The 20,662-nt window shown below is 38.5% G+C and overlaps 1 protein-coding gene across 1 annotated transcript; it reads right to left on the reverse strand.

The window, feature by feature from the left end:
- Window positions 1-578: 578 nt before the first annotated feature.
- Window positions 579-12,607, reverse strand: LOC100024986 (interferon-induced protein with tetratricopeptide repeats 1-like). Its single transcript, XM_056802768.1, has 3 exons — window positions 12,591-12,607; window positions 5,718-5,824; window positions 579-2,336 (listed from the first exon to the last, which is right to left on the reverse strand). Exons 2-3 carry the CDS (start codon window positions 5,723-5,725, stop codon window positions 926-928), a joined length of 1,419 nt encoding a protein of 472 aa, XP_056658746.1. The 5' UTR covers window positions 5,726-5,824; window positions 12,591-12,607; the 3' UTR covers window positions 579-925.
- Window positions 12,608-20,662: the final 8,055 nt, after the last annotated feature.

Here is a 20,662-nt window from a genome sequence, read left to right on the forward strand (position 1 = left end):
TAGTTTATTAGTATCACAGAAACAAAACTTTAGAGCTAGAAGAGTCTGAAAAGACCATCTAGCTCAATGCCTCCTTTCTCAGATGAGTACACTGAGGAAGACCTAGAGAGGAACCGATATGTATAGTAAATTACAGAGGTGGGATTTGAATCCAATTCTTATTTCCTTAAATCTAGCTCACTTTTCACAGTACTATGTCTTTGGTGCTGAGCTACACAATAGTACATAGTATTAAGTATTTATAGAAAGCAGTTCTATTGCATAAAGACTAGTCCTATGATTTTACCAATATAAAAGACTCCCAGATGAAAAAACTGCCTCTACCAACACAGATCAATACACTATCTTCACTGCTACATTTAATCTTGGAGAATGGCCTAGATCCTCCCCCCCCCAAAAGAAAAGTGAAATAGGTGCCAGGAGGAGGATTTGGTGCTACTGCCTTCCACACTTATTCTCTATCAGTTATATAATATTGACTTTCAGTTTTGTTAGTAGTTAAATCAGGTACTGGCCATTTTTACACCTTGGGACTGAATTCACAAAAGGGAGTTTTACAGAGAAAACAATCTATCATGTCACTGCTGATAGAGGGCTTTATTTCCAACAGCCAATTAATCCATTAATCAATCAGTCAACAGTCAGTTAACAGACATTTATTATGTGCCTCCTATGTATGTACCAAACACTGTGCTAGATATCAAATCCAATGAATGAAATAATCCTTATTCTCAAGTAGTTTGCATGCTAATAGACAAGTCAATATGAAAAAAATACCAAATGGATATGAACAGAACAGACACAAATAAACCTCATAAATGGAAGGTGTTTGGAGAGAAAAGAAAACGTTAGCAGCTGAAGGAGTTAGAAATGACTTCAATTGGAATCTGGTGCTTGGGCAGTATCTTCAAGGAAGAGAGGCTTTTCAGAAAGCAGAGTTGGAGAAGTCCAATCCCAGGGCTGCCTCATACACCTCTAAGGCTTTTTCTGTTTCTCCTTTCATTTTATGGATGAACCCCAAGAGACTCAAAGTCTCCACATCTGACTCATTTTGCCGAAGACGCTTTTTAACAAATTTCTCCAGAGAATTTGGAAGACCTTTCCCCATCAATGATTTTCCTTTGCCTATTTTTAAAGCTTCCAAGTAATGGTTGAGTGCATCAACCTCAGACCTCCTATGAAACTCATTGAAGCGACCAAAGCGATAGTGGACTTCTTGCCTTGTCCTATCTTGAATTTCTTTCAGATTTAGAACTCTCTGGTAGCTTTCTTCTGCCTTGTTATAGTCACCTGCTTCTGCATACATGTCACCCAGTTCTAAATAACTTAACTCAAATGTGGGTCTATACTCTATTGATGTTTTAAAATGAAATATAGATAATTCAATTGCTTTCTCAAGATTTTGTTTATCCCTGCCTCGTGGCCTGAAATTGGTAGCCCTTTTGATTTGATACACTTTTGCCTTGTAACAAAATCCCATCTGAGAATGCAGAAGATTGGAAGTTGGAGTTCTTCGCAGAGCATTTTTTAGGAGATCAATACCTGCATCTGGGTACCCTTTTTTGCAGTAAAATTTGGCTGCATAGCGAAGGACATAGGGTTTTGATGCCATGCTATTTAAAGCCTCATTTAGGTATTTTTCTCCTTCTTCTTCTTGTTTACAGGCCTGGAGCTTCAGTGCAAGAAGAACTTTAAGGTAAGCATCTTCTGGGTTGATTCTGACTGCTTTTTTTAGTGGTTCTAGAGAAATACTCTTATCATATTGCTCTTGTAAATCCAGACGAAACATGCAGATTGCAAATCCAGTATTAAATTCAGGGTTGTCAGGCTCTGACTCTAAGGCCTTTTCGAAAGAAACTTTGGCTTCTTCATAATACTCCTTTCCAAACTTGAGCAATGCCCATCCTTTCTCACAGTCAATTTCTGGAAGTTCTACTTTATAGCGGAAGGGACTTAAAAGCTTCTTACAACCTGCTTCTACCTTTTCCAGATAAGCCTGAGCTTCGGGGAATTCACCCATGTGATAATAGATCCAAGCATAGTTTCCCCAGGTCACAAAGCTTTTTATCTCTGCTTGATCACCATAATGCTCCCAGATCAATTCTTCAGCTTTTCTTAAGCTTTCAAGAGCTTCTTCATTTTGACCTCTTACAAGCTTCACATAAGCCAATGTGTTGTGAATACTCATCCTGAAATTTGTGTCTAGACATTCAATTTCATCTTGGATTCTGTTTTCTAGATCAGTCAAATCTATGTTGTCTACTCTCAGCAAATCCCATGTAAAGTGGCATCTCAACTCAGTCAGGGCATCCATCATGGTGTTCTCGTCCATCTCTCTGGGGATAAAAATAGGATATTTCATTATTAGGTACCGAAAAGAAACCAGAATGACCACTACCTACTTCCACCCCTGACCACAGAGAAACATTTAGCTTGTCCTTCAAAAATTTTCCCATTTCTTCATTCCCTAAGAATCTATATGTTTGGCCGAGTCCAAAGAAGCCTATCCCTGCTGAATTTGCTCTGTCTGTCTAATTTCTTTTTTTCTTTTTTTATGGAAGGAAGAGGGGCAAGGGAGTAGTGTAGGAGTCCCTACTAAAGATATATGTAGATTGCTCAGGGCTTGGATGTAGCAGAAAGAGAGAAGCAAGAGCTCCTCATCCCTCATTTTCTCCTTTGATCTTGGAACTGATATCTCACCCTCTCTGGTGATTATATGGCATGTTTCTCTTAGAAAATCATGACTGGGGCTCTGTGCTCCCATTGCTATTTGAGTAAAACCTGTCCTTTCCTATGTGATATCATTGGGGACATCTTGTCCCTGATATATTCGATACCTCTGTCCCTTCTGTGCTACATTGGCTATGCGGAGTCTGATATTAGCACGCAGTAGAGCTCACTCTCCACACTAGGGCACAATCATTGTAATCCTCCCTTTATAACAGACATTTACAAGGTACATTAGAACTTTACATGGTATCATGTCTTTTGGGCCTGCTTGTTTGGAGCAGGGAATAGAATGGAAATGGCTATTTTCCTGGAGGTACAATCCCTTCAATACTGTTAACTCCTGCATTGAGAAGTAGACACAATTGATTGCTCTCTGCCTCTGGTGATGATAGCAAAGAGATAGGGTTTATGGGAATTTGAGACATTAACACCAGCATTAACATCCCATGCTCTTTCTCATGCTGAGAGGCTCCAGATATGCTCAGGGACAAAACCAATGCCAATATCCAGCACCATGGATCTGGTGTCAAACTGTAGTCATAGTCATCCTGCATTAGAGCAGAATGGGAGCTTAGACATCACCTTACCTAAACTCATTGGTTTACAGAGAAAGCTGTGAATCCCCAGAGTGCTTTAAGGAAGTATTATAGCATAGGGTAGAGACATTTCAATCTGATTTACTTGAGCAACATTTATTAGGTATCCACTATATGCATTAAGGACAAAATGGACTGTCACCCCTGACCTAAAGGTGAAGAGTTTGATGTGACATGCCTGGAGATGACTGGATGACTTATTACAACTTGGATTTCAGTTCAAGGCTGTTTCTACCATTTCTAAAAACTTATATAAATGGGCCATTCATAACATGAATGACACAATTCACGAGGTATACAGTGTCAGGCAAATAGATTTCAATTCACAAAACTTTTTGAGAGTCTTTCAATCCATAAGAATTTCTGAGCACCCTTTGTGATCTTAGCAAAGTATTTGTTGATATGAATTACAAGAGAAACATAAAACATAGTCTGGAACCCTCAAGATTAGTTCATGATCACTGACAGTATATAAAAAGTATACAGAAGTATGTAAAAAGTTTACGTTTTATATCTGGGAGTACAGCAAATACATCTGATATGTCTTCTATGGGATAGTTAGGTGGCATAGAGCACTGGACCTAGATTCAGAAGGACCAGAATTAAATATAGCCTTAGAGATTTATCAGCTACATGACCCTGGGAAGTCATTTAATTTCTGTTTGTCTCTATTTTCTCATCTGTAAAATGGAAGTAATAATAGCACCTACCTCTCAGGAATGTTCTAAGGATCAAATGAAATATTTGCAAAGCATTTAGCTGAGTGATTCACAGATTAAGTGCTATATAAATGTTAGCAGATAATGATTAATTTTTGTTGCTAATTATTCCTCTCTGAGTTCTAAGGAGTAGTCTCAGGCTTGGGCTTTGGAAATGGGTGATAATATAGACTGATCCATAAGGCATTCCCCTGAAAGCCACCTTTCCCAGGGACACAGATAAAACAAACTTATTTGAGGCAGATTGGTAGAATGATCTATGCATCTTCAGGTCTGAGACTAGACTCCCACACCAGGGAGAAGGAGGTGGAAAAGCTGAGAAAAGTAAGTTAACCACATGTGGGAGTCCTGCCAAAGAATGAATGGAACAGCCAGCCATATCACTTAGTGTAATGATACCTAATAAATGCCAACATATTGCTGGTGATCAGAAGTGATAGCTGTGTGTGAGCAGAGGCAGGGTTGTGGGTGGTGGGGAATAAAAATCTTTGCACTTTATATTTCTTATTGCTGCAGCTTTTTAACTGTGGCTTTCAAGAGTTCATGATCATTATTGTTAAATGGAGTTAGGAGCTCCTAGGTATGACAGCATATTTTTCTGTCCTGCCACCTCCAGTGAAGGAAAATTATTTAGAACTAGAGAAACAATGAATCTTGAAAACAAAACTGTGTATGCACATTTAAATGTGTGCATGTGCATGTGCATGCATATATAGCAATTAATATGTATATTTATAAGCATATATCTATGCACTTATTTCCAGCAACTCAAGACCAGCTTAGTTTCTTTCCTTTCTTTCTTTTTTAAACTCTTACCTTCTGTCTTAGAATCAATACTGTATATTGGTTCTAAGGCAGAAGAGATTAAAGACTAGGCAGTGGGGTTTAAATGACTTACCCAGGATCATATAGGTAGGATGTGTCTGTAACCAGATTCAAACCCATGACCTCCCATCTATAGGCTTGTCTCTCAAACCACTAAGCCTCCAAGCTGCCCCCTTCAGCTTTGTTTCTAACTTCATTATCTCATGCTTGGACTGCTGCAGTCTAAACATTCTCACTTGATTCCAGCCTCTCCTGCCACTAGTCCTCCTTGCACACCACTGCCAGATTAATGTCACTAGCATACCCCTTTCATCAGGTTATGTCCCACTTGAAAAGCCTTGAATGGTTCCCTACTTTCTAAAGGGCAAAGGCCAAATTCCTCCATTGGACCATCAAATCCTGGTCCTTAATTCTGTTAGACAAGCCCTTCAACCCAATCAGTGCCCACTCACTTTGCTGAGAACTTGCTTCATACTTCTCAAGCTCTGTAGCTGTCCATCTAGCTCTATGGTGTCTCTGTGCCTGCATCCCTCCCCCTTCAAATGCCTTCCTCCCAGCTGGCTGCTCTCGAAATCCTTCCCATCCTCCAAAGTACAGCTAGAGTCTTACTCTCTGGGAAGCCTTTAGCCTGCTGTTTTCTCTTCCACCTTTGATCTCCCCTAGCAATTAGCGTCGTTATTCATGTGACATGGATCATATACTATCGTGGAGGGTGATCTCCCTCCCCTAACTGGGCAACAGGAACATCTGCCTCCAGTGGAATGAGGGATGCTCCTCCTTTTCAGTCTGATAAAATAGCATCTAGAACATCCCAAAAGCAATGGAAGAGAAAAAGAACGCTTTTTACCTCTCCATTGATTCCCAGTTATTTCTCTGTGGTTCTGAGGGAAAGCGAAAACAGTCTGATTTCCTCTTCAGAAGCCGGTTTTCTTCTCTGGGCTGAGCGAGGCAGGGCTTTTTATAGGGTAAAGTGTTTGGTTCAGGGGTGGGGGCGGGGGTGGAGAGGGAGGGAAATAGAAAGTGAAACTCATAAGGAAACTAAACAGTAACTCCCTCCCTGGCGCGAAGGAGTGGTGAAGTTTGGAACCGAGGGGCTTTAAAAGACGTGGGTTTCTGGGCAACTGCGTACTCAGTGGATTGAGAGCCAGGACTAGAACTGAGAGGTGCTAGGTTCAAGTCTGGCTTCAGATGCTTTCCAGCTATGTGACCCTGGGCAAGTCACTTAACTCCCATTGCCTAGCCCTTACCCTTATTCTGCCTTGGAGTTAATACACAGTACGGATTCCAAGACAGAAGGTAAGGATTTAAAAAAAAATAATAAAAGGCATGGAAGCAAACAAACAAAAACGGAAAAGAATTAATCTTTCCTGTCTTTTGTTTTCACATCACCTTTATTTCTAATATTTGCCCATTCTCTGTCCTTTCTTACTTCCCCCCAAATCCCAACTTCCTCCATATCACTCTTCTTTTACCCAGGGAACTATTATTTCCTGTTACTAAGAATAAAAACAAGTAAAAGAAATAATAGCCGACTATGGACTCTTACCCGAGGTAGACTGATTTGGAAAATGTTTAGGAGAACTTTATAAAAAACCAGATTGGTGAATGGTACACAAAGTGCTATGAGGCAGTGTGGACTTAAAATTCAGATGAAAAATGGATTTTTGTGGGCTGCATATTGACTGAGAAAACCTCAAACAAATGTTATCTATGTTTTATTACACTTTAATTTGTTTTGTTACACATTTAATTAGGTTTTTTTTTTAAGTCTTATCTTATGTTTTAGAATCAATATTGTGAACTGGTTCCAAGACAGAAGAGCAGTAAAGGCTAGGCAATGGGGGGTAAGTTAAGTGACTTGCCCAGGGTCATATAGCTAGGAAGTGTCTGAAGTCATATATGAACCCAAGACCTCCTTTCTCTAGGCCTGGCTATTAGTTAATTCACTTAGCATCCTAGATTCTACTCTTTTCCCACCCTCTGCCAACTGTGTTATACTCTGGTTCATGCTTTGAAAGTTTTGCTGGGCTCTGAGGGTTGTGAGCTAGACACTTCTGGTGTAAGGGACCAAGAATAGGAAGTCAGACAACTCTTTGATCTGGGAAATTTCACCTCATTTTCCTTACCTACAAATGGGAATGTAGGACGAAATGGACTAAGGTCTAACATCTTATCATTTTAAAGATGAATTTGGCAAGGGATGCCCTGAGGGTGCAAGGACAGGAAAACTTTCCCATTGGAATGCCTTATTATTGGAGATATGGGACAGACAGATCTCCTTAGAAATGTAGTTTGAGAGATGTGTGTCCCTGAGTGTTCCAAAGCTCCCCAGAGCAGAAGGCAGAACAGAGAGGGCTGATGTTTAGAGGTAAAAATGAAGATGAAGGGCCTATGAAGGAGCCAGAAGAATAATGAAACATAGGAGAAGAATCAAGGGAATTCAACAAATATTTATTTAGTAATTTCTTTATGCATGACCTCATCATAAACATATGATCTGTGACCCAGCACTCAAAGCTCATGGTTCACATGGAACAGATTGAACCTTGGGGGATTTTCAAAAGCTAAGTTTTTTGATAAGGAAATTGCACAAGAGGACAAAAGCCTCAATCACCAAAGGTCTGGCTGTACTCAGGTCCTCAACCTGGCCTGAGTTTACTGAGTTTTATGTTTTTCTGACTGACTGAGCAAATCTGGTTTTATAGTTTTTGACTTTTTGTGACCCCATGAACTTGCCCATGGCAAAGATGTTGGAGTGGTTTGCTATTTCCTTTTCTAACATGTCCCCATTTTTTTTTTACAGATTAAGAACTGAGGTAAATAGAGCTTAAGTGTGACTTGCCCAGACCCCCATAACCAATAAGAATCTGACCCAGAATTTTAACTCGGATCTTTCCTACTCTCGGCCCATGGCTTTATCCATTATATCACCTAAGTGTCCCTTTCAAGGCAGCCACAGTCCTCCATAGCCTAGATCCCTATAATCATCTAGCATTGAACGTCAACAATTCCACTAGGATTCTCTCTTGTATCAAAGGGAAACAACTGTGTGCCTTAATACAGGCATTTTTTTACATATAATCAATAGTCTAAACTAGGTTCTTATTCCTTATACCGTATCAAGTTGTTACTGAATCCTCTTGATCAACCTTTTGCACAAGGTATCGTATCACCTGGTTTCCTCCACCATGTCTCTACCATAAAAACCAAATCATATGGATTTCTAGGGAGATGCTCTTTCATTTTTTCAGCTAATCTATTAGAAGGAGGTGGTCATGATCCCATTTTGCCACAGTAATTCTTCCATATCTTTTCATTTCTCCTGAAACCTTCTTTTTCCTCTCCTCCCCAACCCACTCAGCTGAGAACATCACTTCATATTTTACAGAAAAAAATTGAGGACATTTCCCATGAATTCCCTTTTCTCCTCTTTTCCTCATCTCATATCATTCACATGCCTTCTGCCTCTATTTCCTTTCTCTATTCCTGTCTCACATGAAGAAGTGGTCTTACTTCTTATCAAGGTTTAAGTCTATTCTGCCTGCAAAGGTGATCCCATTCTATCCTGTCTCCTCCAGCTACATGCTTGTCAAGGTAACACAATTTGTAACTACTTGAGGACAAATTTAGACTCAGATCTTCTTCATTCTAGGCCTTATGCTGTATCCACTATGCCACCTAGTTGCTCAACATACCATGCTCCATGCCTAATACCACTATAATGCCATTAAACTCTGTGTCCAGCCAAAAGTAAGAGTATATTAGAGCAAGGAAGAAGCTTAGATATCATCCCACCCAAACCTATACATTTATACTATCTATATTATTATTATTATTATTATTATTATTATTATTATTTGAGAGTACTGAGTCTCACTGGGCTTAAGTGAGTTGGTCAGGATCTCTCAGCAATGACAGAACAATCTATTTCTGTTCATTACAGTTCAATCCCATTCAGCAAGCTTTTATTAACTGCTTATTATGTGAAGATATAATACTAAAAGGTAGAAATGCAAAACAAAAATGAAAAAGCAGCTTTGTCTTCAAAATTGGTGTAGGGGGTGGACTTTGGACTAATAGATTCTACTCTGTACTCTAGTAGACTCAAGGTTTAATTTGAATGCTCTTCTTCCTATACCTCGTACCTCAAAGAGTTCTATATTCCTTTGTGAAATGTGAGCTAATCTAACATTACAAGCTCCATAATGAAATCAATGAAATATACTGTAAATTAATCAAAATAATTCTTTTTCCAAAGTTATTTATTTGAGAGACTTTCAGTTTCTTTTTAAGTTGCTACCAAAGACCCAGCAGTGTTCTAGGTGACATGAGCCACGAGAAAAAAGCTATAGCATTGTCCTAATCCCTAAAGTCATGCAAGTCAACAAGCATTGATTAGATGACCCACCTACCTAGTGCCAGGCACTATGCCAGACTATCCCAAAGAAAGGGAAAAAATAATTTCTTCTCTCAAGCACTTCACAGTGTAATGGTGGAGGAAACATGCCAAACAACTATGTACAAATTAGATATTGCAGGGTAAATTAAAGATAATCAAGAGTGGAAAGACTTCCAATTAAGAGGGAATTGGGAAAGGCTTCCTATAGGAGAGAATTTTAACCTAGGACATGAGAGAAGTCATGGTAACCTGGAGGCAGAGATGAAGAGAGAAAGATTGTCACACATGATGGATGGCAAGGAAAAGACCCAGATCCAGCAAATTGAATGTAATAGAATAGAAGGTAGACCAGACTACTGGACCACAAAGTAGGAGTAAAGCAGATGACTGGGAAAGTAGGAAGGGTTTTAAATATCAAACAAAGTATTTCATCTTTTATCCACAAAATGATAGTCAGTGGAGTTTGTTGAACAAATATGAGTTAGAAATACTTTTTAGACAGATCTACTTGGTAGCTGAGTTGAGGATGTATTAGAGGGTATAGGGAATTGAGTAAACAGGAACTAGACTGGAAACTACTACCACAATCCAGAGGTATGAGGTGATGAGTGCCCCCACCATGGGGTGGTAGTTTCAGAGAAGAGAAGATGTTTTATATGAGAAAAATTATAAAGGTAGAGTTGACAGAAGTTGGTAAATAATTAGATATGTGAGGGGTGGGGAAAAAAGCTAGGAGTTGAGAATGGCAACTAGGCACCTAGGCACTAATGATTGGGAGAATGATGCTATTAGATAAGCTCATTTTTGGATATGTTGAGTTGTCTATGGGATGTCCTATGGGAAAGTAGAATATGACATTGGAAGTCAGGACAAAGGCTAGAAATGGAAAAAAAGATACGATAATCATCAGTACCTATAAATTCAAATGTCATCCCAATGCAGATGGTTCTCATATCTAACTTCTTATTAAACATCTTGACCCAGACATTCCATAGACAACTCAGTATATCCAAGCAAGATAGTATAGTGAAGAAAAGAGAAGGGCTGAAGTCAGGGCTTTGTAATATATCCACTATTATTAGGCACAAACTGCATGAGGTTTCAGGAAAGATAACTGAGAAGGGCTAGTCAAATAGGTAAGAGGAAAACCAGAAGAAAAAAAGTGTCAATAAAATCTAGAGGGAAGAGAGTATTAAGGAGAAGATGATGACTTGTGATGTCAAAGGATACAGAGAAGTCATAATGGATAAAGTTTAAGAAAAGGTCATTAGATTTATTGGTATCTTTAGAGACAGCAGTTGCAGCTAAAAGATGAGATTGGAAATCTGGCATCTGGGAGTTATAAAGTGAGTCTACCACCTCTTCTTGTGAGATGGCCTGAAGGAGAGAGTGGTAGAAGGAATGAGTGATTTGGGCTGAGGAAGATTAGGAAGAGGAATTCCTGGCAAATGTTCTATTTTTTTTCTCAGTGAAATATGAGGAAAAGTTCTCATCTGAAAAGGTTCAGGAGGGATGAAAAGATTTGGAGAAATGTCATCCTAAGTGGGATAGTGAATCAGTTAGGGATCAGTTAGGATAGTGAATAGTTAGTATCAAACATCTTCCTTGCATTGGGGGTGCTCAATTGAAATTATGTAACACAAATATGAACTGGTTGAGTCAGCACATCTTTGTAATTGTTTTAAAGCTTTTTTCTGTAGCTTCTGAGTAGGAGTAAAAGCAGTAGATGGTGGGAGTAATCTAAGGTTGAGGTTTTGCAAGGAAAAATCAAGAAAAGAAGACAATGTTGAGTTGAACTGGTTAACCAAAGAGTCCAGATGGGTAAAGGCAGAGAGTATAGCCAATGCTGGTGGCTGAGTTTGGTGTCTTGGAAGGAATATAACATTCTGCATTGAAGGACAAAGGCACTGGAGGCTTTGGTGAGAACCAAGAATAGGGTTAAGGTGTTGCAAGGTACAGAGAGGTGGAATGACAACCAATTAGAGTAAAGGGAATTTCAGAGTTCTTGAACATGGAAGGATAGAACCTAAAGAGCTTTCTTCATGATTATTGACATTATTAAATGTCTTGTGTCTGCATTTGACATTCAGGAGTTCAGAAAATCTATTAGCATTTTAAGGAAACCCCACATTCTTTCCTGGATTATAAACGAATATGGTCAGACTTTTGGAGTCTAAGGTACTAGAATGAATAGTCTCCTTCTGTATCATAGACTGACTGACCCTAGAGCATCCCACTGAAATTCTGTTTTCTTAGGGACAAATAAAATGACCTACTGGGTAGTGTGGGGAAAATTACCAACATATACCATAGACCTGAGGAGGATATACAGACTTACATATTTGGGAGAGGGGAAAGCAGCAAGGCAGCTGAATCAACCAGATGTGGGATTCCTGCTAAAGAACTGGTGAACCAGACAGTTACACAAACTAGTGTAAACACAGAACAAATCCAGCATTTTCCTGGCTATCAGAAAATGGGCTGTGATGAGCAGAGCATGGGGGAAATAATCTTTGTACATGTATACATTCATGAACAAATGTGTTCAGAGATTTAGTAACGGGTCAGGATGTAATACTAGTTTTATCACCAACTAACAAGTCTCTCTTGCTCTCTGGCCCTCAGATCCTTCATTTTTCCCCTTCCTTTGCATTTCTAGACACTCATCATCTCATGCCTAGACTTTTGCAAGAACCTTCTAAACATTCTCAATTGATTCAAGTCTCTCCTGCCACTAGTCCTTCTTGCATACCACTACCAGATTAATATGCCTAACATGCCCTTTCATTAGGTCATGTCCCACTTGAAAAGCCTTGAATGGTTCCCTACTTTCTAAAGGGCAAAGGCCAAGTTCCTCCATTGGACCATCAAATCCTGGTCCTTATTCTGTTAGACAAGCCCTTCAACCCAATCAGTGCCCACTCACTTTGCTGAGAACTTGCTTCATACTTCTCAAGCTCTGTAGCTGTCCATCTAGCTCTATGGTGTCTCTGTGCCTGCATCCCTCCCCCTTCAAATGCCTTCCTCCCAGCTGGCTGCTCTCGAAATCCTTCCCATCCTCCAAAGTACAGCTAGAGTCTTACTCTCTGGGAAGCCTTTAGCCTGCTGTTTTCTCTTCCACCTCTGATCTCCCCTAGCAATTAGCGTCGTTATTCATGTGACATGGATCATATACTATCGTGGAGGGTGATCTCCCTCCCCTAACTGGGCAACAGGAACATCTGCCTCCAGTGGAATGAGGGATGCTCCTCCTTTTCAGTCTGATAAAATAGCATCTAGAACATCCCAAAAGCAATGGAAGAGAGAAAGAACGCTCTTTACCTCTCCATTGATTCCCAGTTATATCTCTGTGGTTCTGAAGGGATAAGAAAGAATCTGATTTCTCTTCAGAAGCCTACTTTACTTGTCTGGTGACCTCTCAGGGCAATTGAATTCAGTGCTTTTCAAAGGTGGAAAGAGAGGACAAAGTGTGTGTGTGTGTGTGTGTGTGTGTGTGTGTGTGTGTGTGTGTGTGTGTGAGTGGGACAGTGTGGGGTCAATCAATGAAAACCAGAACAGAAACTGGAAAGTGAAACTAAGTATTCTGGGATTGGGGCAATGAAAACTGCAGTGGAAATTGGAAAGTGAAACTGATTCATAATGCCTTTGGGGAAAAGGAAACTTGATTACTGAATTTTGAGAGCTTTGACAGAGTTTAGGTTAAGAGGAGATCTAAATGAGTGTTTTTTTTTAACTCACATATTTTTGTTGGTACTGCTTCTGGAATTCATCCGTAGTTCCTCTGTGGTCTCTCCCCTCACACCTTTCCCTTCTCTTAGAGCCCTTGATTCAGCCTGCCTGCCTGTGTGACCTTTGTCTACACTCCTATACCAGCTTTGACCCAACATATTTATCTGTGATCTCCTAGTCCCATGTCTTTCTACAGTGTCCTGGCTTAGTCCTAAACTAAGCCTGAAGCCTCTGTTTTTTCTCTTTGCCATAGGACCTTATCTAATGCTCCAAAGGTCAGGCCAGACCCATCTAGAAATGCCAGCTCCTACTTTTTGGTACAGTTCTTCAGACTGTACCTTGGCATGCTCCCACCTGTTGTCAGTGACCTTCTTGGGCCTCCTAAGACTCAACATCACCACCTGCCACCAGATTGGATTTTGAAAAGGGTCCCGAATAGTCTAATCACCTCCTTCCATCAATTGATTTTTTTCTAGTTGCTAATAATCTGCTTTAACTCATTTCTCAGTGTTTCCTATATTAGTCCTACTCTCCCACCCCCAGTGATTCTGAACCCCTGGATGTCATTCTATAAATCTTTTTTTGTCCCTCACTATGTGGCTCTCTTTTTCCCATTCCTCCCAATCAGACTCCCTACAACATTGTCCTCTAGGTTTACCCCTTCCACTATGCTCTCCAGAATTACTGCTCCATAGTTAAGAATTCTGATTTCATCTTTTTTGCTTTTTTCACTCCTTTCATCTTCTTTCACTTGCAGAGATCTGTCTCCTTCCTGTGACATGGCACCTCTGGTTGTTCTTTCTAGCCCTGGCTGCAACTTCACTCATACAACCTCCCCCCATTAGTCACTGTAGGGGAGTCAGAAATCTCTTTGCTCCTCTTTGCCCACTTCTGGATTTCCCTTTAACCTCCTTCAGATGTTTACTTACTGTGTAAACCTGGGCAAGTCATTTCATCTTTGTCTGCCTCAGTTTCTTCAACTATAAAATGGAGACAATAGTAACACTACCCTCCTGGGATTGTTATGAGGATCAAATGAGATAATATTTGTAAAGCACTGTAAAGGATAATTTAATTAAGCAACTTCAGTTTATAGTCATTGTTTAATGCCTATCTTTAGTTTTATGCCTTCTATATATAATTTTATTAAATATTCAGAATTTTAGTGATAAATTATAATTACAAGTAATAATTAGGCAACTATCTCTGAGAATCAGTAATCAATAAACATAGTATGGAAAGTTCCCTGTGGCACTTTACTGAAGGGAGTTTGTTTATGCCTTCAGCTTCCTGTAATATATCCAAGGGTTTCTGAAGCTAAGGGGTCATATTACCTCACCTGATAACCTTGACCGTCCTTATTATCACTGTATATGGAATGGGTGGTTGGTTATATCATCTGCCATATACAATAGAGATATGACAAAATATAATCTTCTTGAAAGAGGGAAGTCAGTTGCTGGACCCTCTTTAATGGGAATTACAACTCTCTGGCTTCCAGGGCAATGACATTACAGTTGTACTTTCAAAGGACAAAAAGATGAAGTTGACCTCATCACTTTACCAACTGCTCCATTTAGCTGCCCTGATTTTGAGATGCCATGTTTTATTTTCTGGAATTTTCCACTCCTTCTGTGATAAACTTCTCACCCTAGAGATGTTTCCTGTAACCTTCTGGATACCAAGAGGAGATTTAGTTGGAGATATACAAAAGACAGCAGTGATGCAGGACTAGGATTCAGATTAGGACTGGAACTAAGAGATACCAAACTTTCCAGTCAGCCAGTTCAAGAAAAAGCCTTGGTCAGGGCTGAACTTCAAGAATTAAATAGGGAATATAGAATCCAAGAAATTCCACTCACACGATAACCCTAACCCCCTCCACTCCCACACTACCATCCTTTTCTATTTGAGTTTGACACCTTGACTCCAAGTGACCTCTTAGGTTGTTTTTAACAAGATTCTATATTAGAATTTTTCTACCACATATTCTATACTAGCAAATTCCTTACTGTTGAATGCCTAAGCAAAGCTAGTCAAACCAGTCAAAACTGGTTTATGTTTGTCTTTTGTTACTCTAGTGTGTTGGTTTCTAGAGGAAGGTAGATTGAAAGGATTAATTAAACCAGTAGCTCTGGAGAAGACACATCAAGGTTACTTTATTCTCTGGATGTGAATGAGTTGGATTAGGCTGGATTATTGAAAGAAAAATTCTTTTCTTGTTTGGGTTTTTATCCTGATTAATAATGCAAAACTCAGGATAACAAGGAGCAGAACCAGGAAAACATTGTACACAGAGACTGATACACTGTGGTACAATCGAAGGTAATGGACTTCTTCATTAGTGGCAATGCAGTTTCCCTGAACAATCTGCAGGGATCTAAAAAACACTATCCACAAGCAGAAGATAAACTGTGGGATTAAAAATACCGATGAAAAACAACTGCTTAACTACAGGGGTGAGGGGATATGACTGAGGAGAGACTCTAAATGAACACTCTAATGCAAATACCAACAACATAGAAATGGGTTTGAATCAAGAACACATGTGAAACCCAGTGGAATTGCGCATCAGCTGTGGGAGAGGTGGTGGGAAGTGGGGAGGGAAGAAAAGAAAATGATCTTTGTTTCCAATGAATAATTTTTGGAAATGACCAAATAAAAATTAAAAAAAAAAACCATAAAAACCAAGATAAAACAATGTGATATGTTAAATATAAGTTATTAAACTTTAAAGGACAATTAAAAAATAAAATCATCTATTTGGCTTAAAAAAATAAAAAGAAAGGAATAAGTATGAAGGGCCTTAATCCAACATGGCCTAGACCTGAGTCTTAAGAGAGAGATCAGTCAGTTCTTAATCACTCACCACAAGATCTGTCCAAGCATGGATTCTAGTGATACCAGGCCAGCTCCATTTCAGCTGACTTCACCAGTTCAATCCTCAATCTGAATGACTCTCTGAATGAATCTGAGCTCCAATTTAAAGGGCATTTTCTCCTATGTCACCTCCCTTAAGTCCTTATATCTACCAATCATAGTAGATGTTTTTAAAAGGACAGACCATTCTTAGTTCACACCTGAATAGACTAATCTTTTGGGTAATTCATTCCTGAGTAGACTAGAATCTCTGTGTAAGTTTTCACCTCTTTTCCTTGTAAATTCACAAGTTGCCTGACCTTTATAGGTACTTAGCACCCCTTTGTATTAGTCCTAAAATAGGCATGGCTTAAGTATGGGTTTAAGTACTTTTCATTGTTCAGCAAGGAGTTTACAACTTTATCTTCCCCTAGGGCATGCTTAAGTATGGTGAAATAGAATTCGCACATTCCTGATCTAAGTAGAGTTCACTTCCCAAATGGGGAATGGTCCCAATGAGGAATTTTTAAGGTTCACAATCCTAACCTTATGAAGTAGGGTCTGAGAATTTTTTAGGTTCACAATCCCCCCCTGATGATCATTGGGAGACTAGTCTCCCCATTGATCATTTGACATAAACAATTTGTAGTCCTAAAAGCACTTCTAACTACAGATATACACAATATTCAATTTTCTAAGAGGAAATTAGAGTAGTTAGGGAGGAATAAAAAAGAACAAAAGCAAAACCAATGTTTTGCTAGGCACATTGACAGAAAGCCAAATTAGGGGCAGTCCCTTTTGGCATAATTACAATAAATGTTCAATCAAAGTTCTGTTCAATCAACCATATCCAAAGTTCATTCTTGATCTTCTTGATGTAGTGTGGATTTTCTGGCATCTTTCTGTAACAGTTCATTCTCTGGATATAGAAATTAGCAAACTTCTTTCTTGAAGATCTTTTCTCGAGCAAAATCAAAATCTTGGATTTTTATAAAAATACAATTTCAAACAAAAAATCAAAATTCTTAGATTTTAAATTAAAATACAACCCCCCCCTGAAGTAGGTGTTAAAAACATCTAGTTCAGCTCAGGCTGCAATGTTAAGTTATTGGGGCATATGAGTCAAATATCAAAAGAAGAAAAAAATGCAATAAAAAACATAAGGGAAAAAATTCAAAATAGGCCCTTGTATAGGTCCAATTTAAAGTAAGTTCTATCTCACAAGTCTTTAGGACAGAATGCAGTAATATTTCATTTAGCCATTTGTAGCCAAGACTACAGGAAGTTGCCATAATATAAGAAGATAAAAAACTAGAATTCTATTTTGATAGGGAAGCATCATTCCCTCGTCTGACTTTTGACATTCTCAGGGATATAGGGAGCCAGCATGATAGTCAAATTTTGTACTTGTATGAGTACTTCACAAAGAGTGTAGATACAAGGAAGTCCTATGATTTAACATATGTCAAGCATCGCAACCTCGAATCTCACATTAGTATTTCCTGTGTGATCTTTTTGGCACTTTTCAGGTTAATTCTGTGCTCCTTGTTTTTTATCCCTTTTTTCTGGAATCAGATACAAACATTGATCATAGTCTTATAACATTTTATCAATAAATGGCAGGTTCCCATAGTTTAAAGCTTTTTGGTATGCATTAACATTATAGCAAGAATATGTATATTAAACTTCTATTACTGCAGAAAAAACATTAATATTAATTATGTGTACCTTTAGTACAAGAAAGGAGAAAAAATCAAATATTCTGATAAAAAATAAAGAAAAGCAATAATAAAAATTAAGGAAATAGTAATTCAATGTGTTCTCAAAAAACAGCATCCATTTGTCTATGGATTATTATCTCCAATTCATATGATAGGGTACAATCAATCAGTCTCAACAGAAGATGCTTTCTTCACATGTGAGCAATGAATCCAAGAGTCCCTTTCTCCAACCTTTATAGATGTTGGAGTAGTTAACAATATTTGGAATGGTCCTTCCCATGAAGGCTGAGTTGCTCCAGTACACTTGAAATTCTTAATATACACTTTGTCTCCTGGGTTCAGGTCATAAAGAGAAAAGTCTAGTGGTCCAGCTTGTACTATACTCTGGATTCATGAAGTTCACGTAGTTTGTGCTGTAATTCCTGTATATAGAAAGCAATAGTAGTATCTCCCCCTAATAGTGATGTATATGCAGGGGAAAAAGGTTTAGCCTGTATAGGCGGATGTCCAAAAAGCATCTCAAATGGTGAGATGTGTAGGTCTCCTCTAGGCCTGCTTCTGAGATAAAATAGGGCCAGAGGGAGAATTTCAGGCCATTTTAAATGTGTCTCAGTGCATAGTTTTCCAATCCTAGTTTTTAGTTCTTTGTTCATCCTTTTCTACTATTTGGCATGGAGACAAAACTGAAAAAGGTTAATTAATATCAACAAAATCAATAGAGTCCAAGAAGAATCACCTTCATTATATCTGGGAAGTTCCTTGGGCACCCTCCTGAAGGGCCCCTCTCTGAGGGTCATTAGCACCTCGAGTATGTTTTGGACGAGCACCATTTCTTATATATTGTTGTTGGGTATTATTATTTTCTTCATTTGGAGCATTGTCATTATTTTCCCAATTCCTGTTTCTAAAGTTCTTATTTCTATATTCATTATAGTTATTTCCATAATCATTATCATAATTTCTAAAATTTCTAAAATTCTGGTTTCTATGACCATTATCATCATTTCTATAGTTATTATTTTTAAAGTTATTATTAAATTGTGTATTCCTTCCAATCATCTTAAGAAAGGTTCTACATTCCATCATTTTGTGACCCTTCTTCAAGTGGCAGCTTACTGATTTATTTGTGAATTCCCGCAAAGGGGCTATAGTCTCTCACTTATTTTTCAATTGTCTCTTTAACATTTCAATTTCTTTCTTTAAATTTTCCACTGATGTATTGTCTTCCTCAGTTCTTTTTACACGACCTTTATAAACATAGGTTGCTACTCTCCTCAATTCTTCAAGGTCCATAGAGTCCCAATTAGGACAGCTAGTTTTAAAGTAGTCTTTTACCACTGAACAACAATTCTCCACGAATTGCCTATGTATTTGTCTAATGTCTCTTTCTCTGGATAAATCAAGATCCATATATGTATTTCCTACGTCAATACGTCTGTCCATAAACTTGGAGGGTGTTTCATCAATATCTTGTCGGGTTCTTTCATATTTTGACCATTTTTCAGGTCTATCCGAACAAGCTCTCATGGCTGTCAATAATGCTTCTCTGGCTTGGTTTAGTTTTGTGTGATCTAGTTCAATATTTGGGTTCCAATGTGGATCTTTAGTTGTCCAATAACTTCCTTTTTTTACCTCGCTTTTGATTAGCCAGAAAGACGATATTATTTTTCTCTCTCTTTGTCAATAATGCTTCTAATAAATTCTCAACATCCAACCAAATGGGGTCAAAAGTTCTGAATATGTTCTCTATTTTTTTATAATTAATATTGGTTCATCTTCAAATGATGACATATCTTCCTTCAATTTATTTAAATCCTCAGGGCTAAAAGGTGTATGATGTCTCACAGATACCAAGTTTCCATCTTTATTAAAAGTGAGTACTTCCCTTAAAGGAAATAAGCTATCTGAATTACTTGGTACTCCTGTTTCTAGGCTGCTTGCTCCATTCTCAGTTGGGTAAGGAGGAGAAATAGAAGAGTTGGGCACACTGAGGGAGGGGGTTTGTTGTTGTCCCATAGTGCCAGAAAGATCAGAGTTAGGGTGTGAATTTAGGTTGGAATGTGAACTTAAAGTTGATTGTGTAGGGTGAGAAGGAGGAACCAAGGAAGAAGTGTGAAAGAATATAGAGGTGTTAGGATTGGGGGAATCAGTAAGGTGTGAAGTGGAGGCATTTGGATCAGAAGTATGGGTAGGGTGTGAACTTAGAGTGGATTGTGTAGGGTCAGAAGCATGGGTGTGGTGTGGGGAAGGGGGAGGGGTGGGTTGGCTAGGAGGGTTAGTGTTTTTCATAAAAGCTATGAGCTCCCCCAAACTTTCCTCTATAAGTTCAAGCCAAGTATTTTGTTCTGCATTTTGTTGAGTAGTAGAAGGAACAATTGGTTGTTTTGACTGAGAAATGAGTTCTTCAAGAAGATCCAATATTATAATTACAACAGGGGAAAGTAGTATGTCAATTAGATTTTGCCATAAGTTCCATGGGATGAGCCCTTTCAGAGAGACAAGGAATTCTGTATTTATAAGATTGGTCATGGAGCTGATGAGCCACTGTTAAGTAAGTTGCAGACCAATGCTTATACTAAGAAAAGAACAAAGTATTTACCAAAATGCCAGTTGTTAGGTAAGTTCTGAACTGGTTGTAACTCCATATTTCTAAAGTAAACACATGGGAAGCAGGACAAGGCCAAAATTTTTTCCCAGGTTTTTCTAGTCCTAATTTAGGCAGTTGCTAGCCAGGACCTTAGGGCCCTGTTGCTAAGATCTAAAACAGCTTAATTTAAGGAAAATTAAAAGGTTTTTTATTCACCCGTTCTTGCAGCTGTATTTTTGAAGCAAAGTTAAAAAAGAAAACAAAACTGACTGATAGAGCAAGTAATAAAGCAAAGAGATAAAGGAAAGAGATTTTACAGAAACTTTTTGAGGGTTTTCTCACCAACCTCATGGTCGCCATAAACTGTAATGATTAAAATAGTTGAGGCCATAAACTATAATAATTAGAATAGTTGCTAGGTCATAAACTGTAGTGATTAAATAGTGGAAGATATAAATTGTTGTAGATAAAAGAGTGTATGAGTAAATTGTAACCAC

The sequence above is a fragment of the Monodelphis domestica genome, chromosome 1 (assembly GCF_027887165.1).
Source record: "Monodelphis domestica isolate mMonDom1 chromosome 1, mMonDom1.pri, whole genome shotgun sequence".
NCBI classification, from domain to species: domain Eukaryota; kingdom Metazoa; phylum Chordata; class Mammalia; order Didelphimorphia; family Didelphidae; genus Monodelphis; species Monodelphis domestica.